Source organism: Sus scrofa, chromosome 14 (genome assembly GCF_000003025.6).
Source record: "Sus scrofa isolate TJ Tabasco breed Duroc chromosome 14, Sscrofa11.1, whole genome shotgun sequence".
Lineage (NCBI taxonomy): Eukaryota > Metazoa > Chordata > Mammalia > Artiodactyla > Suidae > Sus > Sus scrofa.
Window position 1 is genome coordinate 76,673,627 of NC_010456.5, and position 25,636 is coordinate 76,699,262.

At 39.9% G+C, this 25,636-nt stretch overlaps 1 protein-coding gene across 2 annotated transcripts in view; it reads right to left on the reverse strand.

Moving 5' to 3' along the window:
* LOC102160869 (atherin-like) overlaps nt 1–25,636 on the reverse strand; it is a 91,529-nt gene that overhangs the window by 65,008 nt on the left and 885 nt on the right. The window contains exon 2 of one of the 2 annotated variants that reach the window (XM_005671125.3): nt 24,196–24,837. The exons of the other annotated variant lie outside the window; for it this stretch is intronic. Coding sequence (XP_005671182.1) covers nt 24,659–24,837 — 179 coding nt within the window. The 3' untranslated portion in view covers nt 24,196–24,658. Of the gene's footprint in view, nt 1–24,195; nt 24,838–25,636 lie in introns of those variants that run through there. 2 annotated transcript variants of the gene reach the window in all.

Consider the following 25,636-nt stretch of genomic DNA (forward strand, 5'->3'; position numbering starts at 1 on the left):
TAGTCCCAGGTCCTTAACCTGCTGAACCACCAGGGGACTCCCCTTTCTTTTAAAGTAAAAATAATAGTGCTTATCTTATGGAGCTGTTATGAGGAGTAAATGATCTAATAAATGTAATGTATGTAGTATGTTCTGTTTTTTGTTTTACAGCCATGCCCACAGCATGTGGAAGTTTCCAGGCCAGGGATTGTAGTGTGTTCTAAATTCCTCTTTTTAGGTTCTAAAATTACAGTTGACCCTTGAATAACATGGGGATTAGGGTCACTGACCCTCCATGCAGTAAAAAAACTGGGTGTAGGAAATCCTGCTGTGGTGCAACAGTATCAGTGGTGTCTCTCTAGTGCCAGGATGCAGGTTTGATTCCTGACCCAGCCCAGTGGGTTAAAGAATCCTGTGTTGCCACAGCTGTAGCGTAGGTTACAACTGTGGCTTGGATCTGATCCTTGGCCTGGGAACTCCATAAGCCATGGGACACCCAAAAAAAGAAAAACAATCTGGGTATAGTCAGCCCTCTGTATACTTAGTTCATCTGTATCTGTAGTTTCCCATCTATGGATTCAACCAATCACGGATCCCGTAGTTCTGTAGTATTTACTACTAAAAAAAAAAAAAAAAATCTATGGATAGATGGACCCTTGAGGGTCAAACTGTGTTGTTCAAGGGTAAACTGTACTCCTTTTCCATCCTTTCTTTAGTACCTCCTCTACTATCAGAACACCTTAATTTGAGTCAGCTATACTCAACTAGGGGTTAGGAGGAAAATGTGGTCATTAAAATAATTTGTGTGTGACTACCATAAAAATTTATTAGCCCATATGAACTTCTGGCTGCTGTAACCAGAGGTGTTGTTGTAAATGAGAGGAAGGATTTCCTTGCAATACTGGGGACATTTACTTTTGCAATGCCCCCTAATTTATGTCACTATGTCTTTTTCACCTGCCCCTAAAGCCAACTTAGTCTCTTAGGGTGAGAAGAGGCAAGTACTTAATAAAAGACTATAATAGCATTCTGGAAACTTGATAAATAGGATCGTTCTTTTTCTTTCTAGACAGAGGAATGCTAATCATCTTATTTTAAAAACTGTCGAAAAACACATAGTCTTTTAGATTGCTAAATTCAGACCATACTAGAGTGAGAATCTCTGACAGCAGCCTGTCCCAAGTCAATACACAAATGGAATAACAATTAATCCCAGAACAAGTAGATCTTAAGATGGCCTTGATGTAAAATGGTGCAGTCACTTTGGAAGACAGTCTAGAAATTTCTCAAAGTATTAAACATAGAGTTACCAAATAACCCAACAACTCCACTTCTAGGTATTCATCAAAGATAAAGGAAAACATATATTCACCCAAAACTTACACATGAATGTTCAGAGCGGCACTATTCACAATAGTTAAGTAGAAACAACCCGCACACCCAACTGATGAATGGATAAACAAAATGTGGTACATCTGTACAATGGAATATTATTCAGTCATAAAAGGGAATGAAGAACTGATAATATGCTACCACATGGGTAGGCCTCAAAAAAGTTATGGTAAGTGAAAGAAGTCTGACACGAAAGGCCACATATTACATGATGCCATTTATATGAAATTTCCAGAGTAGGTAAATTCATAGAGACAAAATATGGATCAGAGGTTGCCTAGAGCTGGGGAGAAAAAGGGAATTTGTTAATTGGTATGGGGTTTCTGTTTGCGGTAATGAAAATGCTCTAAAAGTGATTGTGGTGATGGTTGCACAACTCCGTGAATTTACTAAAAACTAGTCACTTGTACACTTTGTCTAATTTTTGGCCACACCCTTGGCATGTGGAAGTTCCTGGGCCAGGGACTGAACGTGTGCCATAGCAGTGACAACGCCAGATCCTTAATCAACTGTGCCACCAGGGAAATCTGACTTGTATACTTTAAATGAGTGAATAATATATAAACTATATCCAACATAAAGCTGTTATACACACATAGAAAGTAGCCTTGAGCCCAGTACTTGTTACCTTGTAGGTGCTTACAGGTTGTTTGGTTAAAAGGGCTCCTAAGGTCTGGATAATGGTCTTGGTGTCCTATTCAGAGATCCTAGTGAGTGGTCACCTTTTGAGTCCAAGCATGGATGGAAAGAATCAGGGTGCGGATCTCACAAGCTCCTTATTCTGTACTTCTGATCAGAAATATTCATGCAAAGTAGTAGAAAATAGGCTAGAAAATGGCTTATAAGGTACATTTTAACAGTTATTTCTAGTATTGCTGCTGTTTTTTTCCTAAAAAGATAATTTCCCTTTAAGTTCTATAAATAGCACAAGCTTTATTAGAGGGATATTATTATTTAAGATTGGAGTCACTGGAGAAATCATATGATTACTAATTCCACAGGCAATGAATTAAAGTGGAATGCTCAAATCAGCTGTAGGGAGATGAGCTAGGATCTTCGGTAAGATGCTAGATTATTAACAGAGTTCTTTTGCACTGAAACAAAGAGCCTTAGGGGTCAAAAAAGTAGTTAGAATTGCTTTGCTTCAAAGATCCGAGTGATCAACAGAATAATAAAAGTAGCTCTTTGTAGACTAGGAAATTTAATATTTTAGTATTTGTTTAAGGATCAATTTTGGTGAAAATGGTACTGCAGCTTCATGAATTTTAATTTTTGGAAATTCTCCCTCCTTGATTTGTAAAATGGAAAATAACTAAAGCACAATTCAGACCTTAAGTCATTAGTTTCCATTTCCTTAGCGAATCTAAAACACAAACACCAAGGAAGCAGGATCAAATCTCTATTTTCCAGCTTGCAATTTGATTTGATAAAATAAGAATGCATTTAAATTAGTAAACATGCAAAATTAAGTTTGACTTCACACATTTTTTTTTTTTTCTGCATGCAGGGCATGTGAAAATTCCCATGCCAGGGATTGAACTGATACCATAGCAGTGACTCAAGCCATGGCAGTTACAATGCCAGATTTCTAACTTACTGCACCACAGGAGAACTCCAATTTCACACATTTTAAAATTGCTTTTAAAATTTCAAATGCAATCCATATTCATAATAAAAATGTAAAAACACAGCAGTATATAAATTATTAATAATAATTACTAAAAATGAATACATACTTACATGGTGCTCAGCACTAGGTTTAGAGTTACCTACTTTAATCCTCACAATGATCTTATGAGGTAATTATTATTATATTTTCCTCCATTTTGCAGACAAAGAAACAAGCTCAGAGAAGTCAAGTAACTTGCCTAAGGTCATACAACATCTTGCAAGCGGTAGAATCAGGACTTTAAACCAAGCAATTACACTTCAATGTCTCAACTAAGTTCTTTTATACTTCAAGTGCAGCTCTTATCAACTTCAATCCTCTGCCCCCAAATTAACTATTATTTGCAGTTCACTATATATTAGAAAGATGAAGTTTAATAACTGGAAAATAACCCCTGGCTTTCTCATAAAAATATCAATGGACCCAGGTATATTATACAATGTATAAAATGAATTAAACATATAAATGTAATTAACTACACTTATTTATATATAATTTGTAAAATTAATATATAAAATTAATGTTATAAAATATATCAAAATATTCACAGCCCAGCTATCAACCCAAAAGAAATGAAAACACATGTTCACACAAAAATGCATATATGAATGTACACAGCACCATTATACATAAGAGCCAAAAAGTGAAAACAACCTGAATGCCCATGAACTGCTGATTGATAAACAAAATGTGGTATACCCACACAATGGAATATTATTCAGGAATAAAAAGTAATGAAGTACTGATACAAGCTACAAAGGGATAAAACTTAAAAATGTTACGCTAACTGAAAGAAACCACTCCCAAAGGAGTGGTTTGTATGATTCTATTTATGTGAAATGCTCAGAACATCTAAATCAATAGAGACAGAAAGTGGCGTCTAGGAGGGTGAAGATGGTGGAATGGGGAACGACCAAAAACAGGTAGCAGATTTCTTTTGGGGCAATGAAAGTATTCTAAAATTGAATGTGGTGATGATTACACAACTCTGTAAACGTACTGAAAACCACTGAACTTTATACTTTAATTTTTTTGGCTGTGCCCATGGCATGTAAAAGTTCCAGAGCCAGGGATCAAATCTGTACTACGGCAGTGACCCAGGCCACAGCAATGACAACACCAGTTCCCTAACCTACCATGCCACCAGGAAATTCCTGAACTGTATATTTTAAGTGTATGAATTTTATAGTTTTAAGTTATATTTCTATAAAGCTGTTAAAACTTCACGATAGTGAATATTATAAACAAAATTCATTTGGTTATTTCAATCTGTCCTCCAAACCCAAAGAATTACTAAAAATATAATCAAGAACACCTTCATAAATCAAGACAGTTAATTTGCTGCTCAGATATGACAAGGTTATAATGAGAGGAGAAAGCAAAATTTTGAAAACCACAAGAAACAACCACAAACTTACATACTGGTCATATGGAAGAAGAGGTCACTTGTACCAGAACCTATAACATGTCTCAGCTTTAACCTACATTGCTTTATTTCGTATTTGGCTTTTAAAAGACTACCTGCTCACATAACATGATTTTGAAATATAACAAATTTTTGGCAAGGAGATGGATAAATTACTTGTGATGGTGTGGCAGCTAAGCCCCAAAGATGGCCACTGATACACCTCCTGTTACTCATGCTCTTGTGTAGTCTCCTCCCATGTAGAATCTGGACAGACATCATGACTCATTTTTTTTTAATTACTAATAAATCATATTTAATTTAAAATGTCACACAAGGGAGTTCTCGCTGTGGCGCGGCAGATTAAGGAATGGGCATGTTGTCTCTGCGGCAGCATGGGTTTGCTCTCTGGCCTGGCACAGTGGGTTAAGGATCTAGCGCTGCTGCAGCTGTGGTGCAGCTTGCAGCTGTGGCTCTGATTTGATCCCTGGCCTGGGAACTTCCATATGCCTCGGGTGCAGCCATAAAATTAAAATAAATAAATAAATAAAAATAAAATAAAATGTCATACAAAATTTTGAAGCTAGCTGATGGTACATGAAAGCTCATGTACTTTTACTATGTTTGAACATTTCCCCACTTTTTTTTTTTTTTTTTTTTTTTTTGCCACAACTGTGGCATACAGAAGTTCCTGGGTCAGGGATCGAACCTTTGCCGTGGCAGTTATTTTTTCATTTTTAAAACTTTTTATTTGGAAATAATTTCAAATTTATTCTCCTCAAAAGTTGCAAAATAGTATACAGAGTTCCACCTTCCAGCCTGACATATTATCTCTAAACTATTTGGAAAGAAGTTGTAGGCAAAATGTGCCATTATCCTTTAACATTTCAATTTGTATTTCTTGAGTGCAAGGATGTGGTACACACTCAAAATCAAGAAGTTAACATTGATCCAATAATATCCCCTAATCTACAGACCCAATTTGAATATCACCTAGGGAGGTCCTACAGTGGCTCAGTAGTTAACAAGCCTGACTCATACCCATGGTGATGCAAGTTTGATCTCTGGCCTTGCTCAGTGGGTTAAGGATCCAGCGTTGCTGTGAGCTGTAGTGTACGTCACAGACATAGCTCGGATCCCGAGTTGCTGTGGCTGTAGTGTAGGCCAACAGCTACAGCTCTGATTTGACCCCTAGCCTGGGAACCTCCATATGTCATGCCCTAAAAAGAAAAAAAATACATATCTATATAAATATAAACTATATATGTATGTGTGTATATGTATGTATGTATGTGTGTGTATACACACACTCTCATATATGTATATATTACTAATGTCTCAGTATGCCCCTTACCAGTCCAGGATTCAATCTAGCGTCATGGGTTGCACTTGGTTGTCATTTTCTTTTCTTTTCCATATTTATTTTAAAAATCTTTATAGGGCTGCGCCTGTGGCATATGGAGGTTCCCAGGCTAGGGGTCAAATAGAAGCTGTTGCTGCTGGCCTATGCCGCAGTCATAGCAACAGCAACGCCAGATCCGAGCTGCATCTGCAACCTATACCACAGCTCATGGCAACGCCAGATCCTTGACCCACTGAGCAAGGCCAGGGATCGAACCCATGCCCTCATGGATACTAGTAGGGTTCTTTAACCACTGAGCCATGACGGGAACTCCTTGGTTTTCATTTTCTTTAGTTGTCAATCTGGAATAGTTTCTCAGTTACCTTTCATGACCTTGACGATTTTGAAGAGCCCAAGCTAATTGTTTTGAGCATGTTCCTCAATTATGGGTTATTTGTCTGATATTTCTTTATAATTTATTCTTTTTGGCAGGAATGGCACAGAAGTGAGGCTGTGCTCATAAGGAGGCACATGACATCAATTTGTTTCATAATTGAGGATGTTAACTTTTATCACTTAGTTAAGATGGTGTCTGCCAGGTTCTTCACTGTAAAGTCATGAATAATTGCTTTGTGGGAAAAATCTTTGAGACCATGTGAATATCTTGTTTCTCATTAAAATGTTACCAGCTTTAGCATCCACTAATGCTTCTAACCTGAATAAATTATTATTTAGATGATCACCAAATAGGGATTTTCTAATCCTATCATTCCTCCTAGATTTATTAGATAGGATAGAGTTTTCCTTCCTTCCTAACTAATTAATATCAGTATGGACTCATGATTTCTCCTTTACTCACAGGGTTATAATCTCTTACTATCATTATTTATTTTGAGACTTAAATTATCACAGACCTAGCCAGTGTGAGCCCCTTCAAGTTGGTTACTATGTCTTATACACATGTCCCCATCATTCTTTGAGTACTTCTTTACTGTCTGGTGTCATAAAATGTCTGGTATTTTTCCTGCTCCTGCCCTAAAATCAGCCATGTAATTAAGGAGCCTTAGTTTTAGTGGGTAATGCTATCTAGAAACCAAGATCTAAACATGTGCATTGTTATTCATGGAATGCCATTGGTTCTGGACCCTCTCAGTGAACAAACCAGAACACACACACAAACGCACACACACTCACATACAACTAACTATATCTGTCTGTCTGTCCATCTAATCAGACCATGATACTGGTTATCTCCAATTCTTTTTCAGCACTCCAGGGTATATTCTAGATTTCTCAGTTTCTACAGTTGTAATTCCTTCCCCTGCCAGTGAGAAATTTGTATTTATTTATTTGCTTAACCCCAGACATGCTGACCTCCACCCCTTAGTGGGTACCAGTGGTAAGGTTGGCCCCAATGAAGAGGAAGAGGGATACATCCCACCCACCCCCGCAATGTATCAGAAACTTAAGCAATATATAGCAAAAACTTATGTATATTCAACTATTTTGGATATGTGGCCCACAGAACATCCATTTACTCAAATAACAAAAAGGACAAGTAATTTTGCTGAAATCTCCAAATACTCTCATTAACAAACATTTTAGCAAACAAAATTGTCAACTGCATCTTTGAAAGCAGTGAAAGACATAAGACTGTGAGCTAGAAGGAGCTGGGTTTAATTTCTGTTTCTGAGACTTAGTGGAGCAACCTTAGATAAATTTCCTAATTTCTCTGAAATGCAGTTTCTTCTAAAAATGGATATGAATGGAATATATAATTGCTTTTAGGATTAAATCAGACAATGTACCTGCAGTGGATTGTCTTGATATAGACAGGATTCTGAAAATTTTTAAAGCAGAATAAAACTGTAACTTAAAAGTTACAAGCAGTTCCTTCCTGCTAAGAAGTGAAGGTTCAGATACATATTGAGAACCCATTGCCTTCTTTTCTGGAAAAGTTGCCACTTTGTTTTTAAATTATGTCAATATATACAAACTATCCACTCATTGTTCTTGGGAGAAAAACTGAATATAGTAACCAAATTCAAATACAGTTTTTTTTTCCATAAAGAAATTATGTATTTGCATGAAAAGATGTTCAACATAGCTAATTATTAGATAAATGCAAATCAAAACTGCAGTGAGCACTACCTCACACTGGTCAGAATGGCCATCATTAAAAAGTCCACAAATAAGAAATGCTGAGGAAATTTTCTTTTGGTTTGATCTCTGGCCCAGGAACTTCAACATGCTGTGGGCTAGAAAGAAAGAGGAGCTGGAAAGGATGAGGCGAATGGAGAACCCTTCTACACTGTTGATAAGAATGTAAATTAGTGCAGCCACTATGGAAAACAAGTATGGAGGTTCCTCAAAAAACTAAAAATAGAGTTGATATATGATCCAGCAATCCCACTCCTAGGCATATATCTAGACAAAACTGTAATTCAAGGTGGTATACACACTCCTATGTTCATAGCAGCATATTTACAATAACTAGACATGGAAACAACTTAAATGTCTATCAACAGATGACTAGATAAAGAAGATGTGGTACACATGCACACGCATGCACACACACGCACAAACACACAATGAAATACTCCTCAGCCATAAACAATAATGAGATAATGCCATTTTCAGCAACATGGATGGATCAAGATTACCATACTAACTAAGTCAGAAAGAGAATGACAAACACCATATGATATCGCTTATATTTAGAATTTAAAATATGACACTAAATGAACTTATCTATGAAACAAACAAACAGACTCACAGATATAGAAAATGGACTTATGGTTGTCAAGGGGGAAAGGGTTGGTGGAGGGATGGATTGGGAGTTTTGGATTAACAGCTATAAACTATTATATATAGAATGGATAAACAACAAGGTCCTACTGCATAGCACAGGGAACTATATTCAGTATCCTGTGACAAACCATAACAGAAAAGACTATATAATGTATATGTATAACTGAATAACTTTTCTGTACAGCAGAAATTAATACATTATAAATCAACTATACTTGGAGTTGTAGCCATGGTGCAGTGGTTAACGAATCTAACTAGGAACTATGAGGTTGCAGGTTCAATCCTTGACCTTGCTCAGTGGGTTAAGGATCTGGCGTTGCCATCAGCTGTGGTGTAGCTTGCAGATGTGGCTCAGATCCCGAGTTGCTGTGGCTCTGGTGTAGGCCGGTGGCTACAGCTCCGATTAGACCCCTAGCCTGGGAACCTCCATATGCCATGGGAGTGGCCCTAGAAAAGGCAAAAAGACCAAAAAAAAAAAAAAATCAACTATACTTAATAAAATTTTATTTATTTATTTATTTTTGTCTTTTTACGGCTGCACCCACAGTATATGGAAGTTCCCAGGCTAGGGGTTGAATCAGAGTTGTAGCGGCTAGCCTATACCACAGTCACAGCAAAGCCGGATCCTTAACCCACTGAGTAAGGACAGGGATGGAACCTGTGTCCTCATGGACATTACCACTGAGCCACTAAGGTAACTCCACTTCAATAAAATTTTTTAAAAAAGAAATTATGTGGGAGTTCTTATTGTAGTGCAGCGGAAACGAATCTGACAAGGAACCATGAGGTTGCAGGTTCGATTTCTGGCCTCTCTCAGTGGGTTGAGGATCTGGCATTGCCATGAGCTGTGGTGTAGGTCTCAGACATGGCTTGGATCCCGAGTTGCTGTGGCGGTGGCGTAGGTTGGCAGCTGTAGCTCCGATTGGACCCCTAGCCTGGAAACCTCCATATGCTGCAGGCATATGGCCCTGAAAAAGACAAAAGCCAAAAAAAAAAAAAAGAAAAAAAAAAAAAGAAAAAGAAATTACATGTTTGACAATGTAAATTGAGTGTCTCCTTTAGCAACCTTGAAGGGAGTCTTTCCTTTTCCTCTGTGAATGTACGCCACCCTTTGCTTATAAATTATTGCTCATTCTTGGAGACTAGTATCTGTGAGAGAAAATGAGGAGGGAACCAAGGGAGCTGGGACAGTCACTTTTCATACTGTGGATTAAAAAGCAAATAAAGTAAAGAAAGTCAGTACAGAAGGAGGAGAATGAAGTAGGTGCTCAGAGAATATACAGAGATAGATGGATATCTGCCATTGAACTTCACCACTTGCTAATCCCCTTTTTTTTTCTGTCCCTTATGAGGCTAGGTTTTATTGCCTAACTTTTCTGTGAGACGTTTGTCTATCTATGCAACAAGTGCTGTTTCTCAGTTTGTTTGTTTTAAGTGCATTTGACTTTGAATGGCTGCATGTGGGAGAGGTAGCTAAGATAGCAGCTCCCCTTTCCTGATGCCAGATTGTGGATACCCATGGAGAGCTCTAGGGCCGGGAAGGGTAGCTCAGAGGAGGTCCCCCACAGTGATGATCTCATCACCATCTCTGAGAGAGACCATGAGGTAAGGAGGCCAGAGCAGGAGGATCCTACAGATCTATTCCTGACTCCTCAATAGAGAGCCCCTCTCACCAGGTCATATTGGAAAGGTGACTTTTTCCGCAATCAGAGGAATGAACATTAGTATTTGTTTTGGTATTAATGGACACATGGCTGAAATTTGTAATCTTAAGCTGTTTGAACCCAAGCATTTGGGGTACCTAGGTAGAACAAGTGCTTCACAATAGGCCTACAGTTAATGCTAATTATTTTTTACTCACTTTCCAAGATTTTCTATCATTCTATAAAATACTATGCCTTGGCATTACTTTATCTATGAATCCACTCTAATTTCTGGAGCAATTGCTTATGAGCACATAAAGAGTAATGCAAGCCCCCCTTGCTTAGGAGAATAAATTTCATTTTAGGAATTTTGCTAAGTGGCGTACATTCTTTTACTGACTTCCACTAAAAAATGATCAAATCAGGGAGCTCTAAAACATGCTGATTATAAGTATCTTTAGGAAACAGTAAAATAAAAATAAATACTCTTCATAATAAGCAAAGTTTGTATGAGTCACATGCTGGAGAGAAAACAAGAGCTTTCTTAGAAAAGAGAAGTAGTATTAAGTAGTATAATTATTCACAATACTTCAAAATCTAACACTGTGCTGTTCTCAGAATAAGTCCCTAAATAAAAATAATAAATGTGGAAGGTGTGTTTTGGGGGTGGGAGGAAAAGGGAAGCAATACCTCTCCCTTATTTTCTTCTTAAGCTGGTGCAAACCATCAACTACACTCTTTCTTCCCTTTTCTCAGGCTAGGGACATAGACAAGACTGGGGGATGGCAATGTGCATTAACCAGGGCTTTCTTAACTGTGGGTAGGAGAATCCTAACTTGACTTAGTCAAAGCTAAAGGGAATTTATTTGTTCTCACATCTGAGTGGTTCAGGGCAGGCTCTGGCTTCAAGCATAACTGGATTCAGGGGCTCAAACAATGGTTCAAGTCTTTTCTTCTTTCCCTGTCTTTATGCCCCGCTTCTCTCCATGGTTTGGCTTCATTTTTTCCTACTCCAGAGAGGCCTTTGGAGAAATTGTCTCCAACAACTCCAGTTGCACATCTTTTTAAGTTTAGTTTCTCTGGTAGAGAATCACTCTCTCTCTCAATACCCATCAGTCAACTTCAGGGAAGGGATTTGATTGGCTCTGCTAGGGTTGTGAGTCCACCCTTGAATGGTTGACTACCTCCAAAGAGTTGAGATACTATGATTGGCCAATCCTGGGTCATAGTCACTCCACTTTGGTGATGGTGAGGGGAAGTGGTTAGAGAAAAGGGATAACTGTAGTTAAGAGCCCCACGAGGTCATATGAACGAGGAGAGGAAGTCTCCAAGGCAAATGGGTATGTAAGTTAGAAGAAGCATACTGAGTTTTAAATGCTATAACTCCCAGAGGATAAGAGGCAGAACCCGATCTAGATCTTTCTCACTTTAGTCTTCTCTATGTCTCAGTTTCTTGGGCTAATACTATGATTTGCTTAAACTGATGAGGTTTTTTTTTCTTTAGCCCCAAACAATATAATAAAATACTTTAAAAAAATTTTTTTCTTCCTAGAGCAGTTGAAATTATTTCTCTCTCCAAACTCCTCTGCTCAGTTCTAGCTATAAAAACTGTTATGTTATCTTTGGACCTGAAGAGACAGTGGCATCTAAAGTTAAGATCCCAAGCCTGTGAGAAATGACATGGGTTTTAATTTTAAAGCCCTAATCAAGTTGCTTTAATTTTTCTTTGGCTTTGACCAAAGGCTACATAGAAAAGCAGCAAGAACAAAGGCAATGACAAGAAGTATGTAGGTGCTATGCTCTTTGTGAACATTTTACCAAATTTATAAATTTTGGGCTTTCTCTTAAGTGAATTTCTGAAAATCATGGCATTCCTGTACTAGCCAAGGGAATATTCTTTATAGACACATGGAAGTCCACACTGTAGAAAGTACTGCTTTTACGGATAGAGTGGTTAGTGTTACCAAATGCCAGATCTTAAGACTGATTGTGTCAGGATCACCAAGGGATCCTATTAACAATGTAGATTCTTTGGCTCCATCACAGACCCACTGAGTCAGAGTATTCTGGGTAGAGCCTAGAAATATGTATTTTGAAAAATCTCCCTTAGTTGATTCTGAAGTGCAGTCAAATTTTAGAACTACTGACCTAGATGTCTGGAAGACACCATGCCTCTGAATATTTTGCATATTGTCGTACCATAGTGCTTGAAATTCTCATGTTACACTTAAATTTTGGAGGATTACAATCGATGTGCAAATATTATCATTGTGTTTTATCAGGGCTCTTTCAGCTGCCAGTGACAGAAGCCTAACTTAAGTGAACCGGTTGACACAACTGAGAAGAGGAAGGAGAGCGTTTTTTTTTTTCAGTGATGGCTTGCTTCAGTGATTCAAATGATGTCACCAAGGATTGGGTCTTTCCAGCTCTTAGACAGCTCTCTCCAGTGAATGAAGAAGAAAGCTGTTGTCAGGCCAAGATTCACAGCCTAGGTGTTGAAGGGAGGGAGGGAGAGGGAGAGAGGGAGACAGAAAGAGAGGGAGGGAGAGAGAGAGGGAAGAAGAGAGAGAAGGTAGTTTCCTAACAACTCACCATGAGAGTTCCCAAGAATCTTTGGCCAATCAGGGAAAGATTGAGTGGGAAAAGGGCTGTGGTCAACCTCATTGGGCCTATCTTAAATAGGTTCTCTTTAGGAAAGAAGGGGTTTGTCACCAAATAAAAATGAACATGATGCTGGGAAGTCAAAATAAGAGGTGACTGCTATAATATGGTATGATAGAGGCAAAGAACTCATCAGTATGGACCAGCAGTTCTAAGTGTAGTCTAGGGGAGTTCCTGTTGTGGCACAGTGGAAACAAACCCAGCTAGTATCCACTAAGATGAGGGTTTGATCCCTGGCCTCACTCCGTGGTTAAGGATCTGAGGTTGCCATGAGCTGTGGTATAGGTTGCAGAGGCAGCTTGGATCTAGAGTTGTTGCGGTTGTGGCATAGGCTGGCAGCCGTAGCTCCAATTTAACCCTAGCCTGGCAACCTCCATATGCCGTGGGTGTGGCCCTAAAAAGCAAAAAAGAAAAACAACCCAAAAATCAAAAAACAAAGTGTAGTCTAGGGAACCCATTGAGACTCTGAAACAGTTTCAGGGGATCCACATTATTTTTCATAAATGTATGTTATTTATGTTAACATATGATAGGTATATTATAATTATTTTATAATAAATAAATAAATGTTTTATAATTTTTTCAAGCAGTAAATATTGAGAAATACAGTCACATAAATGATCTTTGGGGGTCCTCAATAATTTTTAGAAAAGTATAGAAGTCCTGAGACCAAAAAGTTTGAGAACTCTTGACATATGTAGAAATTAGCTAATCAACAATTTTACAATAAAGACCTACTGTATAGCACAGGGAATTCTATTATCTTGTAATAACCTATAATAAAAAAATCTGAAAAATTATATATATATTATATATACAAATGACTTGCTGTGCATCTGAAACATTGAAATCAACTATAGTTCAATAAAACAGGTATACATACAAAAAAAAATAACAACCAGGGAACCAATAAAAATGGGTATACAAATCATGAAAAAATAAAAGCAAAAAACAGTTTTGTTCTGTAGTAGCTTTACTCACTAGGGTTTATCTAGGATCTGCAAAAACATTGCTGAAAAGTCTGTGGCATAGGTCACAGCCACCACTCAGATTCAATCCCTGGCCCAGGGAACTTCCAAATGCCATAGAAAATGTGGCCATAAAATAAAAAAATGAATTTATTACCTCATATAAATTTCTCTGGGTCAGGGATTTGAGAACAGCTTATCTGGATGGTTCCTATTCGGGGTCTCTCATGAGGTTGCAGTCAAGCTGTCAAGCAGGCTGCAGTTACCTGAATGTTATGCTTTAACAATACTTTTTTTTGTTTAAAGCCATGCCCTTCCTACACACATTGTTAGACTGTAAGCTCTGTCTTAGTCATTACTTCTTTGCACCTGGCACAGTCTGAAACACAGTAGGTGCCCTATCGCAAGTTAGCCTCTTTTGGTTGCAAGTGAAAGGAAACCTAAATCAAGCTGACTTAATTGCTGTTTGCTGGTTAATTTTGTGCCACCTAGACTGGGTCATGAGATGCCCAGATATTTGGTCAAACATTATTCTGAGGGTTTCCATGAACATGTTTTTGGATGGTTTTGACATTTAAATGGTAATTGAATAAAGCAGATTGCTTTCCCTAACATAAATGGGCTTCAATCAATCAATGGAAGGCCGAAAGCCTGAAAAGAAAAAAAAGAGTGAAATCCACCCTCCATCCTTCCACCCCTCCTCCTGGGCTCCAGGGCACAGAGAACTATTTCCTGCTTGCCTTCCAACTGGGACAAGGGCTTTTCCCCTGCTGTTGGACTAGAACTGAAACTCAGGCTTTTCCTGGGTCTTGAGCCAGCCCTTGACAGGAATTACAACATCAGCTCTCCTCATTCTCAGGCCTTTAGACCTGGACTAGAACTAAATCACTCTCCTGGGTCTCCAGATTGCCCACTCACCCTGCAGATCTTGAGACTTGCCAATTCCACAGAATAAATCTCTTTGTTTCCTATTGATTCTGTCTCTCAGGAGAACCCTGATTAATAAACTTAATTAACTGAAAAATCCTCAGGTCAGTCTGGCTTCAAGTGAGGATTGAGTCCAAAATGCAAATTTCAGCAGAGTTCCTGTCGTGGCGCAGTGGAAACGAATCTGACTAGGAACCATGAGGTTGCGGGTTCGATTCCTGGCCTCACTCAGTGGTTTACAGAACTGGCATTGCCGTGAGCTGTGGTGTAGTTTGCAGACTTGGCTCGGATCTGGCCTTGCTGTGGCTGTGGCTGGCAGCTGAAGCTCTGATTAGACTCCTTAACCTGGGAACCTCCATATGCCATGGTGTGGCCCTAAAAAGACAAAAAGACAAAAAAAAAAAAAAAAAAAAAAAGAAAAAGAAAAAGAAAATTTCATTGAAGACGTTTTTCTCCCCCTCCCCCTGCTTCTCTCCCCAACCCCAAGTCTTGCCTTCAAATTCAAGCTCTTTATAGTGTTCCAAAGAGCTGGAGACTTTTCCATCACAGATGAGAAATGGCTGTATATGCTTACGTTCCTTTTCACATCATACCTTAAGGGAAAAGAAAGCATCCTAGAGGTTCTCTAGTGGTCTAGAAGTTAGGACTCAGAGCTTTTACTGCTGCAGACTAGATTCACCCCCTGGTCTGGGAACTGAAATTCCACATCAAGCCATTGCTGACAACAAAAAAAAAGAAGGAGGAGGAGAAGAAGAAGGAGTTGGAGGAGAAAGAAAACAAAGAAGTATGTCTTTAGTAGTTCCTATATCTGGGAGTCATTCTTTCTCATGTTGGACCAAACTGGATCAACTGCTCGTTCTTGAACCAATCACTAGGGACAGGTGGAGAGACTGTATTGATTGGCTCATGCCCATCAAGGACTACCCCTAAAGCCGTGTCCTTGTGCATCAGAAGGGGACAGATATCTCCATCAGAAAAGCGAAAGTTTTCTTAGATGGCTGAGTTTAGTTTCACTGGGCAGAATTTATCACTTGGCTATTCTAGCTGCAAGAAAGCCTGGGTAATTTAGTACAGTTAATTGAGTTCTGATAGGAGGAAGGGGAAATAAATTTTCAGTGGAAAACTAGCAGTGTCATTTTTACTAATAACAGAGTGGGATTATCACACTTGGTTCAGACAAAGCCTGGTTCATCCCTTAGGTGTGAATAGGGGCCCACCTTCTCTAAGCATATTTGCCTCCTTTGGCAGATAATATTTTTATTTGTTCTCCTTAAATGTGAATTGATACTTCTCCATCAAGGAGAGGGTCTATTTCCCTTCCTGGAATCTGGGCAGACTTATGTAGGATCCATATGGGAAGTGATATTTGTGACTTGCAAGTCTGGCTTAGAGAAGGCAGTATAGCTTCTGCCTACCTCTTGATCTCTTGGGAGATGTGCCTTTGGAGTTCTGAGCCCTATAAAAAAGTCTGGCTACCCTGATGTTATCGTGCTTGAGAGACCATGGGAGGGACCACATAGAGATAGAAAGAATTACTTTGGAGGGCTCCATCATTTAAGCCCCAAGAGTCTTCCCAGTCTAGGTAAATTGAAGAAGCTTTTGAGATGACCCCAGCTGTAGCTACTATCTGACTGCAGCCTCATAAGAGACTCTTGAGCTACAACTTCCCAACCAAGCTACCTCCAAATTCCTGAGCCACAGAAAACATGAGAGAGAATAAAAAATTATTGGTTTGGAGTGATTTTAATGCAGCAGTAGATAACTAATACACTGCTCCAAAGTACTACATTCTACAAGCTAAGGATGAAGGAGAGAATGACTGCTGAGTAGGCAACCAATGGTGTTTGTCCATTTCATAAGCAGTAAAGGTGTTAAAGCAATAATTCAATGTCTATAAAAATAAAAACTCAAGGCTATTTTTCAAACACTATTTACAGTGAAAAGTTGGAGACAATCTAAATGCCCAAAAATAGGAAGATGTTTAAATAAATTATGAATCTTGCACACTTTAAAGTAATATGTCTATAAACTGACTATAAAAATCAAGTTCTGGGAGTTCCCGTCGTAGCGCAGTGGTTAACGAATCCGACTAGGAGTCATGAGGTTGCGGGTTCGGTCCCTGCCCTTGCTCAGTGGGTTAACGATCCGGCGTTGCCTTGAGCTGTGGTGTAAGTTGCAGACGCGGCTCGGATCACGCGTTGCTGTGGCTCTGGCGTAGGCCGGTGGCTACAGCTCCGATTGGACTCCTAGCCTGGGAACCTCCATATGCCGCAGAAGCGGCCCAAAGAAATAGCAAAAAGACCAAAAAAAAAAAAAAAAAATCAAGTTCTGGAGTTCCCACTGTGGCTCAGTGGTTAATGAATCTGACTAGGAACCATGAGGTTGTGGGTTCGATCCCTGGCCTTGCTCAGTGGGTTAAGGATCTGGCGTTACCATGAGCTGTGGTGTAGGTCACAGACACGGCTCGGATCTGGCCTTACTGTGGCCCCGGTGTAGGCTGGCGTCTGTAGCTCTGATTGGATCCCTAGCCTGGGAACCTCCATGTGCTGTGGGAGTGGCTCTAGAAAAGGCAAAAAGACAAAAAAAAAAAATCAAGTTTTGAAGAATATTCAATGTTGGCACACATTCTTTTTTTTTTTTTTTTTGTCTTTTCTAGGGCTGCTCCTGCGGCATGTGGAGGTTCCCAGGCTAGGGGTCCAATTGGAGCTGTAGCTGCTGGCCTATGCCACAGCCACAGCAACGCAGGATCTAAGCTGCATCTGCAACCTACACCGAAGCTCACGGCAATGCCAGATTCTTAACCCAATGAGCAAGGCCAGGGATCCAACCCGCAACCTCATGGTTCCCAGTCGATTCGTTAACCACTGCGCCACAACAGGAACTCCCATACATTCTTGATGTAATAATGTTAAGGAGAAAATAGCAGGAATACAAATTGAACATTATAGGGAGTTACCGTGGTGGCTTATGGATACCAACTAGTATCCATAAGGGTATGGGTTCAATCTCTGGCCTCACTCAGTAGGTTAAGGATCCGGCGTTGCTGTGAGCTGCAGTGTAGGTCGTGAGATGCAGCTTGGGGCCTGGTTGCACTGGCTGTGGCATAGGCCAGCAGCTCTAGCTCTGATTCAACCCCTAGCCTGGGGACTTTCATATACTGCATGTGTGGCCCTAAAAAAAATAAAAACAAAAAATTGAATATTATATTATATTATATTATATTTATTTATTTATTTATTTGTCTTTTTTTTTTGCTTTTTCTAGGGCCGCTCCCGCAGCATATGGAGGTTCCCAGGCTAGGGGTCTAATCGGAGCTGTAGCCACTGGCCTACGCCAGAGCCACAGCAACTCGGGATCCGAGCCATATCTGCAACCTACACCACAGCTCACGGCAACGCCAGATCCTTAACCCACTGAGCAAGGCCAGGGATTGAAACTGCAACCTCATGGTTCCTAGTCAGATTCGTTAACCACTAAGCCACAATGGGAACTCCTGAACATTATATTTTAAAAGTGTGATTTTTTTTTTTTGGCCACACCTGTGTCATGTGGAAGTTGCTGGACCAGGGATCAAACTGTGCAATAGAAACAACCTGAGCCACTACAGTGACAACACTGGATCTTTATTTTTTATTTTTTGCTTTTAGGGCCATACCTGAAGCATATGGAGGTCCCCAGGAGAGGAGTCCAATCGGAACTATAGCTGCTGGCCTATGCCACAGCCACAGCAACGCAGGATCGAAGCCATGTCTGTGGCCTACACCATAACTCACGGCAGCAGCAGACCCTTAACCCACTGAGCAAGGCCAGGGATCAAACCTATATCCTCATGGATGCTAGTCAGATTTGTTAACCACTGAGCCATGGGAACTCCAACACTGGATCTTTAACCTGTTGCACTATAAGGGAATTCCAAAAGGGTGAATTTTTATAGTATCTAAATTATCTCAGGAAATAGTTATATGTGAAAAAAAATTCATAAAAAATTAAAAATAAATAAAAATATGAACAGAAAAAAAGGCTAAAAAGGAATATATTAAAATGTTATTAGTAGTTATCTCTGGGAGCTGGAATTCTATATAATTTTAATAACCTTCTTTGTAGCTTTCTCATACAATGAAGAAGGTTGAAGTGCAATAAAAAAAGTGAGAAAACTGAAAAAAAGTGTAAAGTTGAAAATGATTTACATTCACACTGAATTTTTAAAACTGGTCAAGAAAGAACAGGATCATATGGTAGTTCTGTTTTTAATCTCTTTCTTTTCTTTCTTTTTCAGCTGCCCCTTTGGCATATGGAATTTTCTGGGCTAGGGATCAAATCTGAGCCAGAGCTGTGAACTACGCCACAACTTCAGCAACACTGGATCTTTAACCTACTGTACTAGGCAGGGGATTGAACCAGTGCCTCCATGGAGACAAGTCGGATCAATAACCTGCTTTCCCATAGTGGTGACTTCTATGTTTAATTTTTTTGAGGAACCTCCATACTGATTTCCACAATGGCTGTACCAATTTACATTCCCAAAAGTGTATAAGATTTCATTTTTCTCCATATTCTCACCAACACTTGCTATTTTTTGACTTTGATAGGAACCATTCTAACAAACATGAAGTGGTACCTCAATGTGGTTTTGATTTACATTCCCCTGGTGATTAGCAATGTCAAGGGCATTTTTGAAAGTCTTCTTTGGAAAATGCAATCCTATTTTGGGTATATATCCAAAGGAAATGAAATCTAGTTATAAAAACGTATCTGCACTCCCATGTTCATTGCATCATTATTCACTATAGCCAAGACATGGAAGCAACCAAGTGCCCACCAAACAATAAAGAAAATGTGGTATATGTATACAGTGGGATATTAAAGAAGGAAATCCTGCCATTTGAGACAACGTGGATGAAACTAGAGGACATTATGCTAAGTGAAATAAGTCAGACACAGAAAGATAAATACTGCATGATCTCACTTATGTGTGGAATCTAAAAAAAATCAAACTTACAGAAACAGAGAGTACAAGTGTGGTTACTAGGGGATGGAGTGCAGGGAGTGGGAGAAATGGGGAGATGTTGGTGAAAGGGTACAAACTTTCAGTTTTAAGATAAATAAGTTCTGGAGACCTAATGTACAGCATGGTGACCATAGTTAATAATAACATATTGTATGCTTGAAATTTTCTGAGAGTGGATCTTAACTACTCTCAACTCACACATATGAGGCGATGGATGTGTGAATTAGCTTGATAGGGTAATCATTTCACAATGTATCTGTATATAACATACCAGTGTACACTATACATGTGTGTGTGTATGAAAAAATACCATGAATTTTATATAAATAAATAGTTTTTATTTGTTAATTATATCTTAATAAAGCCAAGGGTAAAAAGAAAAAGAAGAACCACATTGTTTTCAAAGCGATGGTGGAAGTGGTTGTGGTTTTGGGTGGGGGTGGAAGGTGGGGTTGGGTGTACATGCAGCATTTGGAGAAAGGAAGGAAGAACTACTGATTGAGCCACTGTGGGGACAGCATGGGGAAGGGGCTGGTGACATGCTTTAGAGAGAGAAGGTACATCTGTGGTGAACTGGAGGAAGGCAATGTGTATGCGAGTTGTAGATTTACCCATGTGGGTATGAAGTGCACTAAAGTGTAATTGAGTAGGTGTAAGTCAGTCCTTGGCCACATGACCAACATACAGCAGTCCAAAACCTTATCAGGAGGAGAACACAGAAACATGGAGACAAACTGAGCATCCCAGCTAACTACAGAAGACTCAGATTTTATATTCAGCTCTATCCTTGACTATAATGTCTACAAACTGAACTCACACTGACAGTTGCTACTATGTCTCAATTCCCCCTCTTTGTAATAGAAGAGAACCATGCTTCTTGTTTTCCACCTACCTCAGAGAATTGCTATGGACTTCAAAGAATCCAAAGATTCCCATGTCATGGACACTGTGTAAAATATTTTTTATTTTTTTAGGGCTGCACCTGCAGCACATGGAAGTTCCTAGGCTAGGGACAAATTGGAGCTCCAGCTGCAGGCCTACGCCATAGCCACAGCAATGCCAGATCTGAGCCATGTCTGTGACCTACACCACAGCTCATGGCAATGACAGTTCCTTAACCCACTGAGTGAGGCTAGGGATCAAACCCACCTCTTCATGGATACTAGTCGGGTTCTATACTGCTGAGCCATGACAGGAACTCCCTGTGTAAAGTAAGTGACACCATCAAAAAACGCCTTCCCAGTTTTTCCTAACTGGGAAATGTTAAATCTTTACATATCCTACAATGTTCCCTACTATTAGTGGCCTTCAAACTAATTACATGGCAAAAAGTAAGGTTGAGCTAACTACAACCACGAGCAAATGTTGCAGATTCCTTAATCTTGTGGAAATTTACCTTTTCATCCTTATCTTTGAGCTGTATGAACATTCATGTCTGTCTGACTAATTTAATCACTGTCCTGGAATATGCTCCCACCTCCAGGTCTGGCTCATTCTGGAATGTCTGCCCTCTTGCCTGCCTAACCAAATATTGTTCTTCCTTTGAGGTCAGATTTAGTTCCGCCATCCCATAAACTCTTACCCTTAGGTCTGTGGTGCTCTCTTCCTCGGAACTTGACCACATGGTCTTCATCTCATAATTTTTCACTTATTTCCATAATGGTTCTTAATCTAGGGCAGGCTGTGAACTCACCTCTCTCTTCTCTGTGGTAGCATTTTCCAAATACTTATTATGTGCTAAATTCTTTGTATTCAATGAGGCTGAAAATAATATTAACCCCACTCCAGACATGAGAAAACTAAAGCTTTGTAACTTGCTAAGTGACAATTTGAAATCATGTGGCTAAGTGCCCTGCTATAAACTTGGGATAATTTTATTGTAAAGGAAGAGCAGAAAGAGATATTGGGGGACATCTAGCAGCTTCAGTCAGAGAGAAAGGAAGGAAATGTAAAACGGTCATTTAATAAAAGGACACTTCAGAGTTCCTGCTGTGGCACAGTGGGTTAACCTCAGCAGCAGCTCAGGTTACTGTGGAGGCCCGGGTTCCATCCCTGGCTTGGTGCACTGGGTTAAAGGATCAAGCATTGTCACAGCTGTGGTGTAGGTTGCAACTGCTGCTGAGACTCAATCCCTGGCCTAGGAACTTTTGTATGCCATGGGTGCAGCCATTTAGGAAAAAAAGAAAGAAAAAGGAAGTTCCCGTTGTGGCTCAGTGGTTAAGGAATCCGACTAGGAACCATGAGGTGGCAGGTTTGATCCCTGGCCTTGCTCAGTGGGTTAAGGATCTGGTGTTACCGTGAGCTGTGGCGTAGGCCGGCAGCTACAGCTCCGATTAGACCCCTAGCCTGGGAACCTCCATATGCCACGGGAAGAGGCCCTAGAAAAAAGACCAAAAAAAAAAAAAAAGAAATTAAAAAAATTAAAATGAAAAAATGAAAAAAAGGACAATTGTGGTAAGTGCTATGAAAGGAGAAAGGGTTTATATAAACATCTTATGCCAGGGTTTTGCAGTAGGAAGTCAGAGAGATAGAACTAGAAGTGGGTCTTGAACACAGGTGTATTAGTATTCCATTGCTATGTAACAAATGACCTTACAACACTCATTCATTATCTCAAAATTGTATGGGTTGAAAGTCCCATGTTGTATGGCTGGGTCCTTTGCTCAGTTTCACAAGGCTGTAATCAAGGTGCCAACTGGACTAAATTCTCATCTGGAAGTTCTGGGGAGAATCTGTCTCCAAGATCATTTTTCTGGTTGGCAGAATTCAGTTCCTTTTGGCTGTAGGAATGAGGTTCATGTTTCCCTGCTGTCTGTCAGCCAGGGCCATGCTCAGCTCCTAGAGGCTGCCTGCATTCCTTGACATGTGGCCTCTTGCATCTTTAATCCAGCAACATCTTGTCAAACCCTTGTGCTTCTAATTTTTAACTTCCTCTTTTGTGACCTGCTGAAGAAAATTCTCTGCTTTAAAGAGGCTAATGTGGTTAAGTGAAGCTTGCCTGGAAAATCTCCCTATCTTGAAATCAACTGTTCCATAATCATGGACATAAAATCCACTATAGTCATAGTCTTGGGGATTATACCAGGAGTGGGAAATCTAGGGGGACATATTAGAATTTTACCTACTATAGTTGATAAGACATAGATAAGCGGAGATATTTCTTGGCAGGCAGAAGCTCAAAAGTGAAAGTCCACCACAGATTTTTGGAGATTGGTATATATTTGTGACTATTCCAATAATAAGAGCTTTCTTTTACTGAGGTCTCCTGGGTACATTACACAAATTCATTCACCAACCCTCATATCAGCTTTATGAGGGTGGCATTATTTCACTTTTATGAAGAAAGAAATCCAGAGAGAAGAAAAGCCACTTGCCAGGATTCCATCCCAATCTAATTGTAAAGATGGGATCATGGCTTGAGCTCTGGATGACTTCACATGGAGAGTTTGTGCTCTTTGTGGTGTTTAATCCACGTGACTGTGGGTCTGGGCGGGGAAGCAGAAGGCAGTAAGGTTGGTCTGAGCCTCGCCTTTGGAGGCATTGATATTAACATATGTTAACAGGTGGTGGGGAAGATTTTAGTGGGTGCGTGTGAATGTGGGGGAGGAAGGAGACAGAAGTGGATGTCAATGTGGATGGAGGCGAACACATGGACTGGATGTGCAATGTGGTGTTTGGGGGAGGTTAATATGGCCAGTCCAGAGGAGTCTGGATCACAAGACTGGAGGCAGGGATGAAACAATACAGTTAAAAGACGAGTGGATGATCAAGCCTCTGATTGTTGCTGCCAATTTACAGGAAATTCAAAGGACAGAGAACATGTTAAACTGCATGCAAGTATATAATTAGCAAAGTGGAGGCAGAAACTCTATGAGGATTATAGAAAACAAATCATATATACTTCCATTACTCAAATATTACTATTACTAATGTGAACTAATGAGCAGAGAAAACAGCTTTGGTAGCCATGGTAAGTCTAGACAATAATTTTATTAGTTTGATAAAAGGCTCCATTAGGAATGGGAATTCCTAGGGAGCTGTTTAGTAATTAATTTAGTCATGGCCAGACATAGGTTACCAGCTATGTAACTGGAACCAGGTTCATGGGTGTGCAGTCAGTGTAGCTACAGGGCCACATGCTGAGAACTTCACATTTGGGATCAGATACTCTGCAGTCATCATCTTGATTCTTTTTTTTTTTTTTTTCAGTGCTGCACCCATGGCATATGGCAGTTCCCAGGCTAGGGGTCAAATTGGAGCTACAGCTGCCAGCCTATGCCACAGCAACATGGGATCTGAGCAGCATCTGTGACTTACACCACGGCTCACGGCAATGCTGGATCCTTAACCCACTGAGCGAGGCCAGGGATTGAACCTGTGTTCTCATGGATACTAGTCAGGTTTATTAACCACTGAGCCACGATGGGAACTCCGCCACCTTGATTCTTAATAATTTTATCTTTGAGTTTGTATTTTAGAAGAGAAGTCCAATAGGACAGTTGGAACATGCATTGGGGGCTTGGGGCCTCAGATTCTGTATGGTCCTTCCTCCCACTACTTCACTTGGATGGGTTTTTAGCTGCTTGCTCTCTCCCAACCTCTGGCCCCCTGACCCCGCCCAGCCTCCCCTGACTCTGTTCAGGGACCACACTTCTACCCTTTGCTCTGCCTTGGGCAAGGTTCTGTGTATGCCACAAGGTGTCTAAGGGTGAGGCATGGAGGTGGCCATTCTCAACCTAAGCTATCAATGCCATGCATTTATTGTGCTCAACTCAGTGGAGGTGAGCCTCCTGTCTTTCTTCATCCAATTGTTGAGAGAGTCTCAAGGCTGGAGGTTGCAATACCTTTGGAGGTCACCCATTTGCTGTGGATTGAGGAGGTAGGCCTGTGGGAAGGGGAGATGCCTGACTTGGGTCACTGTCCATCACTGGGAATTGCATGTCAGTCCAACAGTAGACAAGAGGGTTCTTTAGGTTCCTGTGGGGGGATCTGTATTCATCCCAAAGGTATCTGCTCCCCAGGGAGTGTGACACTAAATAGCAAATAAAAAATACCGTGACTGGTTGAGAGAGATACCACCAAAGAAAGGAACAAGCTTTGCATTTTAGTATCTTTAACAACACTTTTTCCTCCTTTTAGATCTACATTTTTACTTTGCACTGGTTCCGCAAATCGAGTTGGTGGTTCTATATGCAATCTTAGAAATTACAAAATGCCAAATTCTAAGTTTCCTAGAACTTAGAAAATAACAACTAAATGTTAAATTAAGATAGAGAGAGAAAGCAATCCATTGTCTATGAGGACATTGAAAGCAATAAAGAAAAAGTGGAGGTATTAGAAGGAAAAGTGCAGGATTTGGTAACTCACACAGCAGAACCAAGGATGTATATTAACTGAGAAAACAAAACAAAACAACCAAAACAACAACAACAAAAATAACTGCTAAAGTTGCACAGGGCAAGACACAGTTTAGTCTCTTGTAAAACATAGGCCCTTGAGAAATACGTTCATTTGACTTGCACATCTTCTGCTTGGAGGTATTAGTGAAAGTGTTTTGTCTTAGAATGGAGAAGCTTAGGCAAAAGAAATTTTGAGGTGAGGAAGACATTTAAAAGATGTCTTCTACAAAGCACACTGAGAGGATTAGGCAATTTGGTCTTATCAAAATGTAAAATGTACATTTCTGCATTTTTACTCATTTTTAGTCCTAGATAAATATACATACACACAATACATAGGCAAGTACTGTGATGTTCAAGCAGAATTGTTGTTGTTGTTGTTTTGGCCCTGCTGTGGCATGTGGAACTTCCTAGGTCAGGGATCAACCTGGG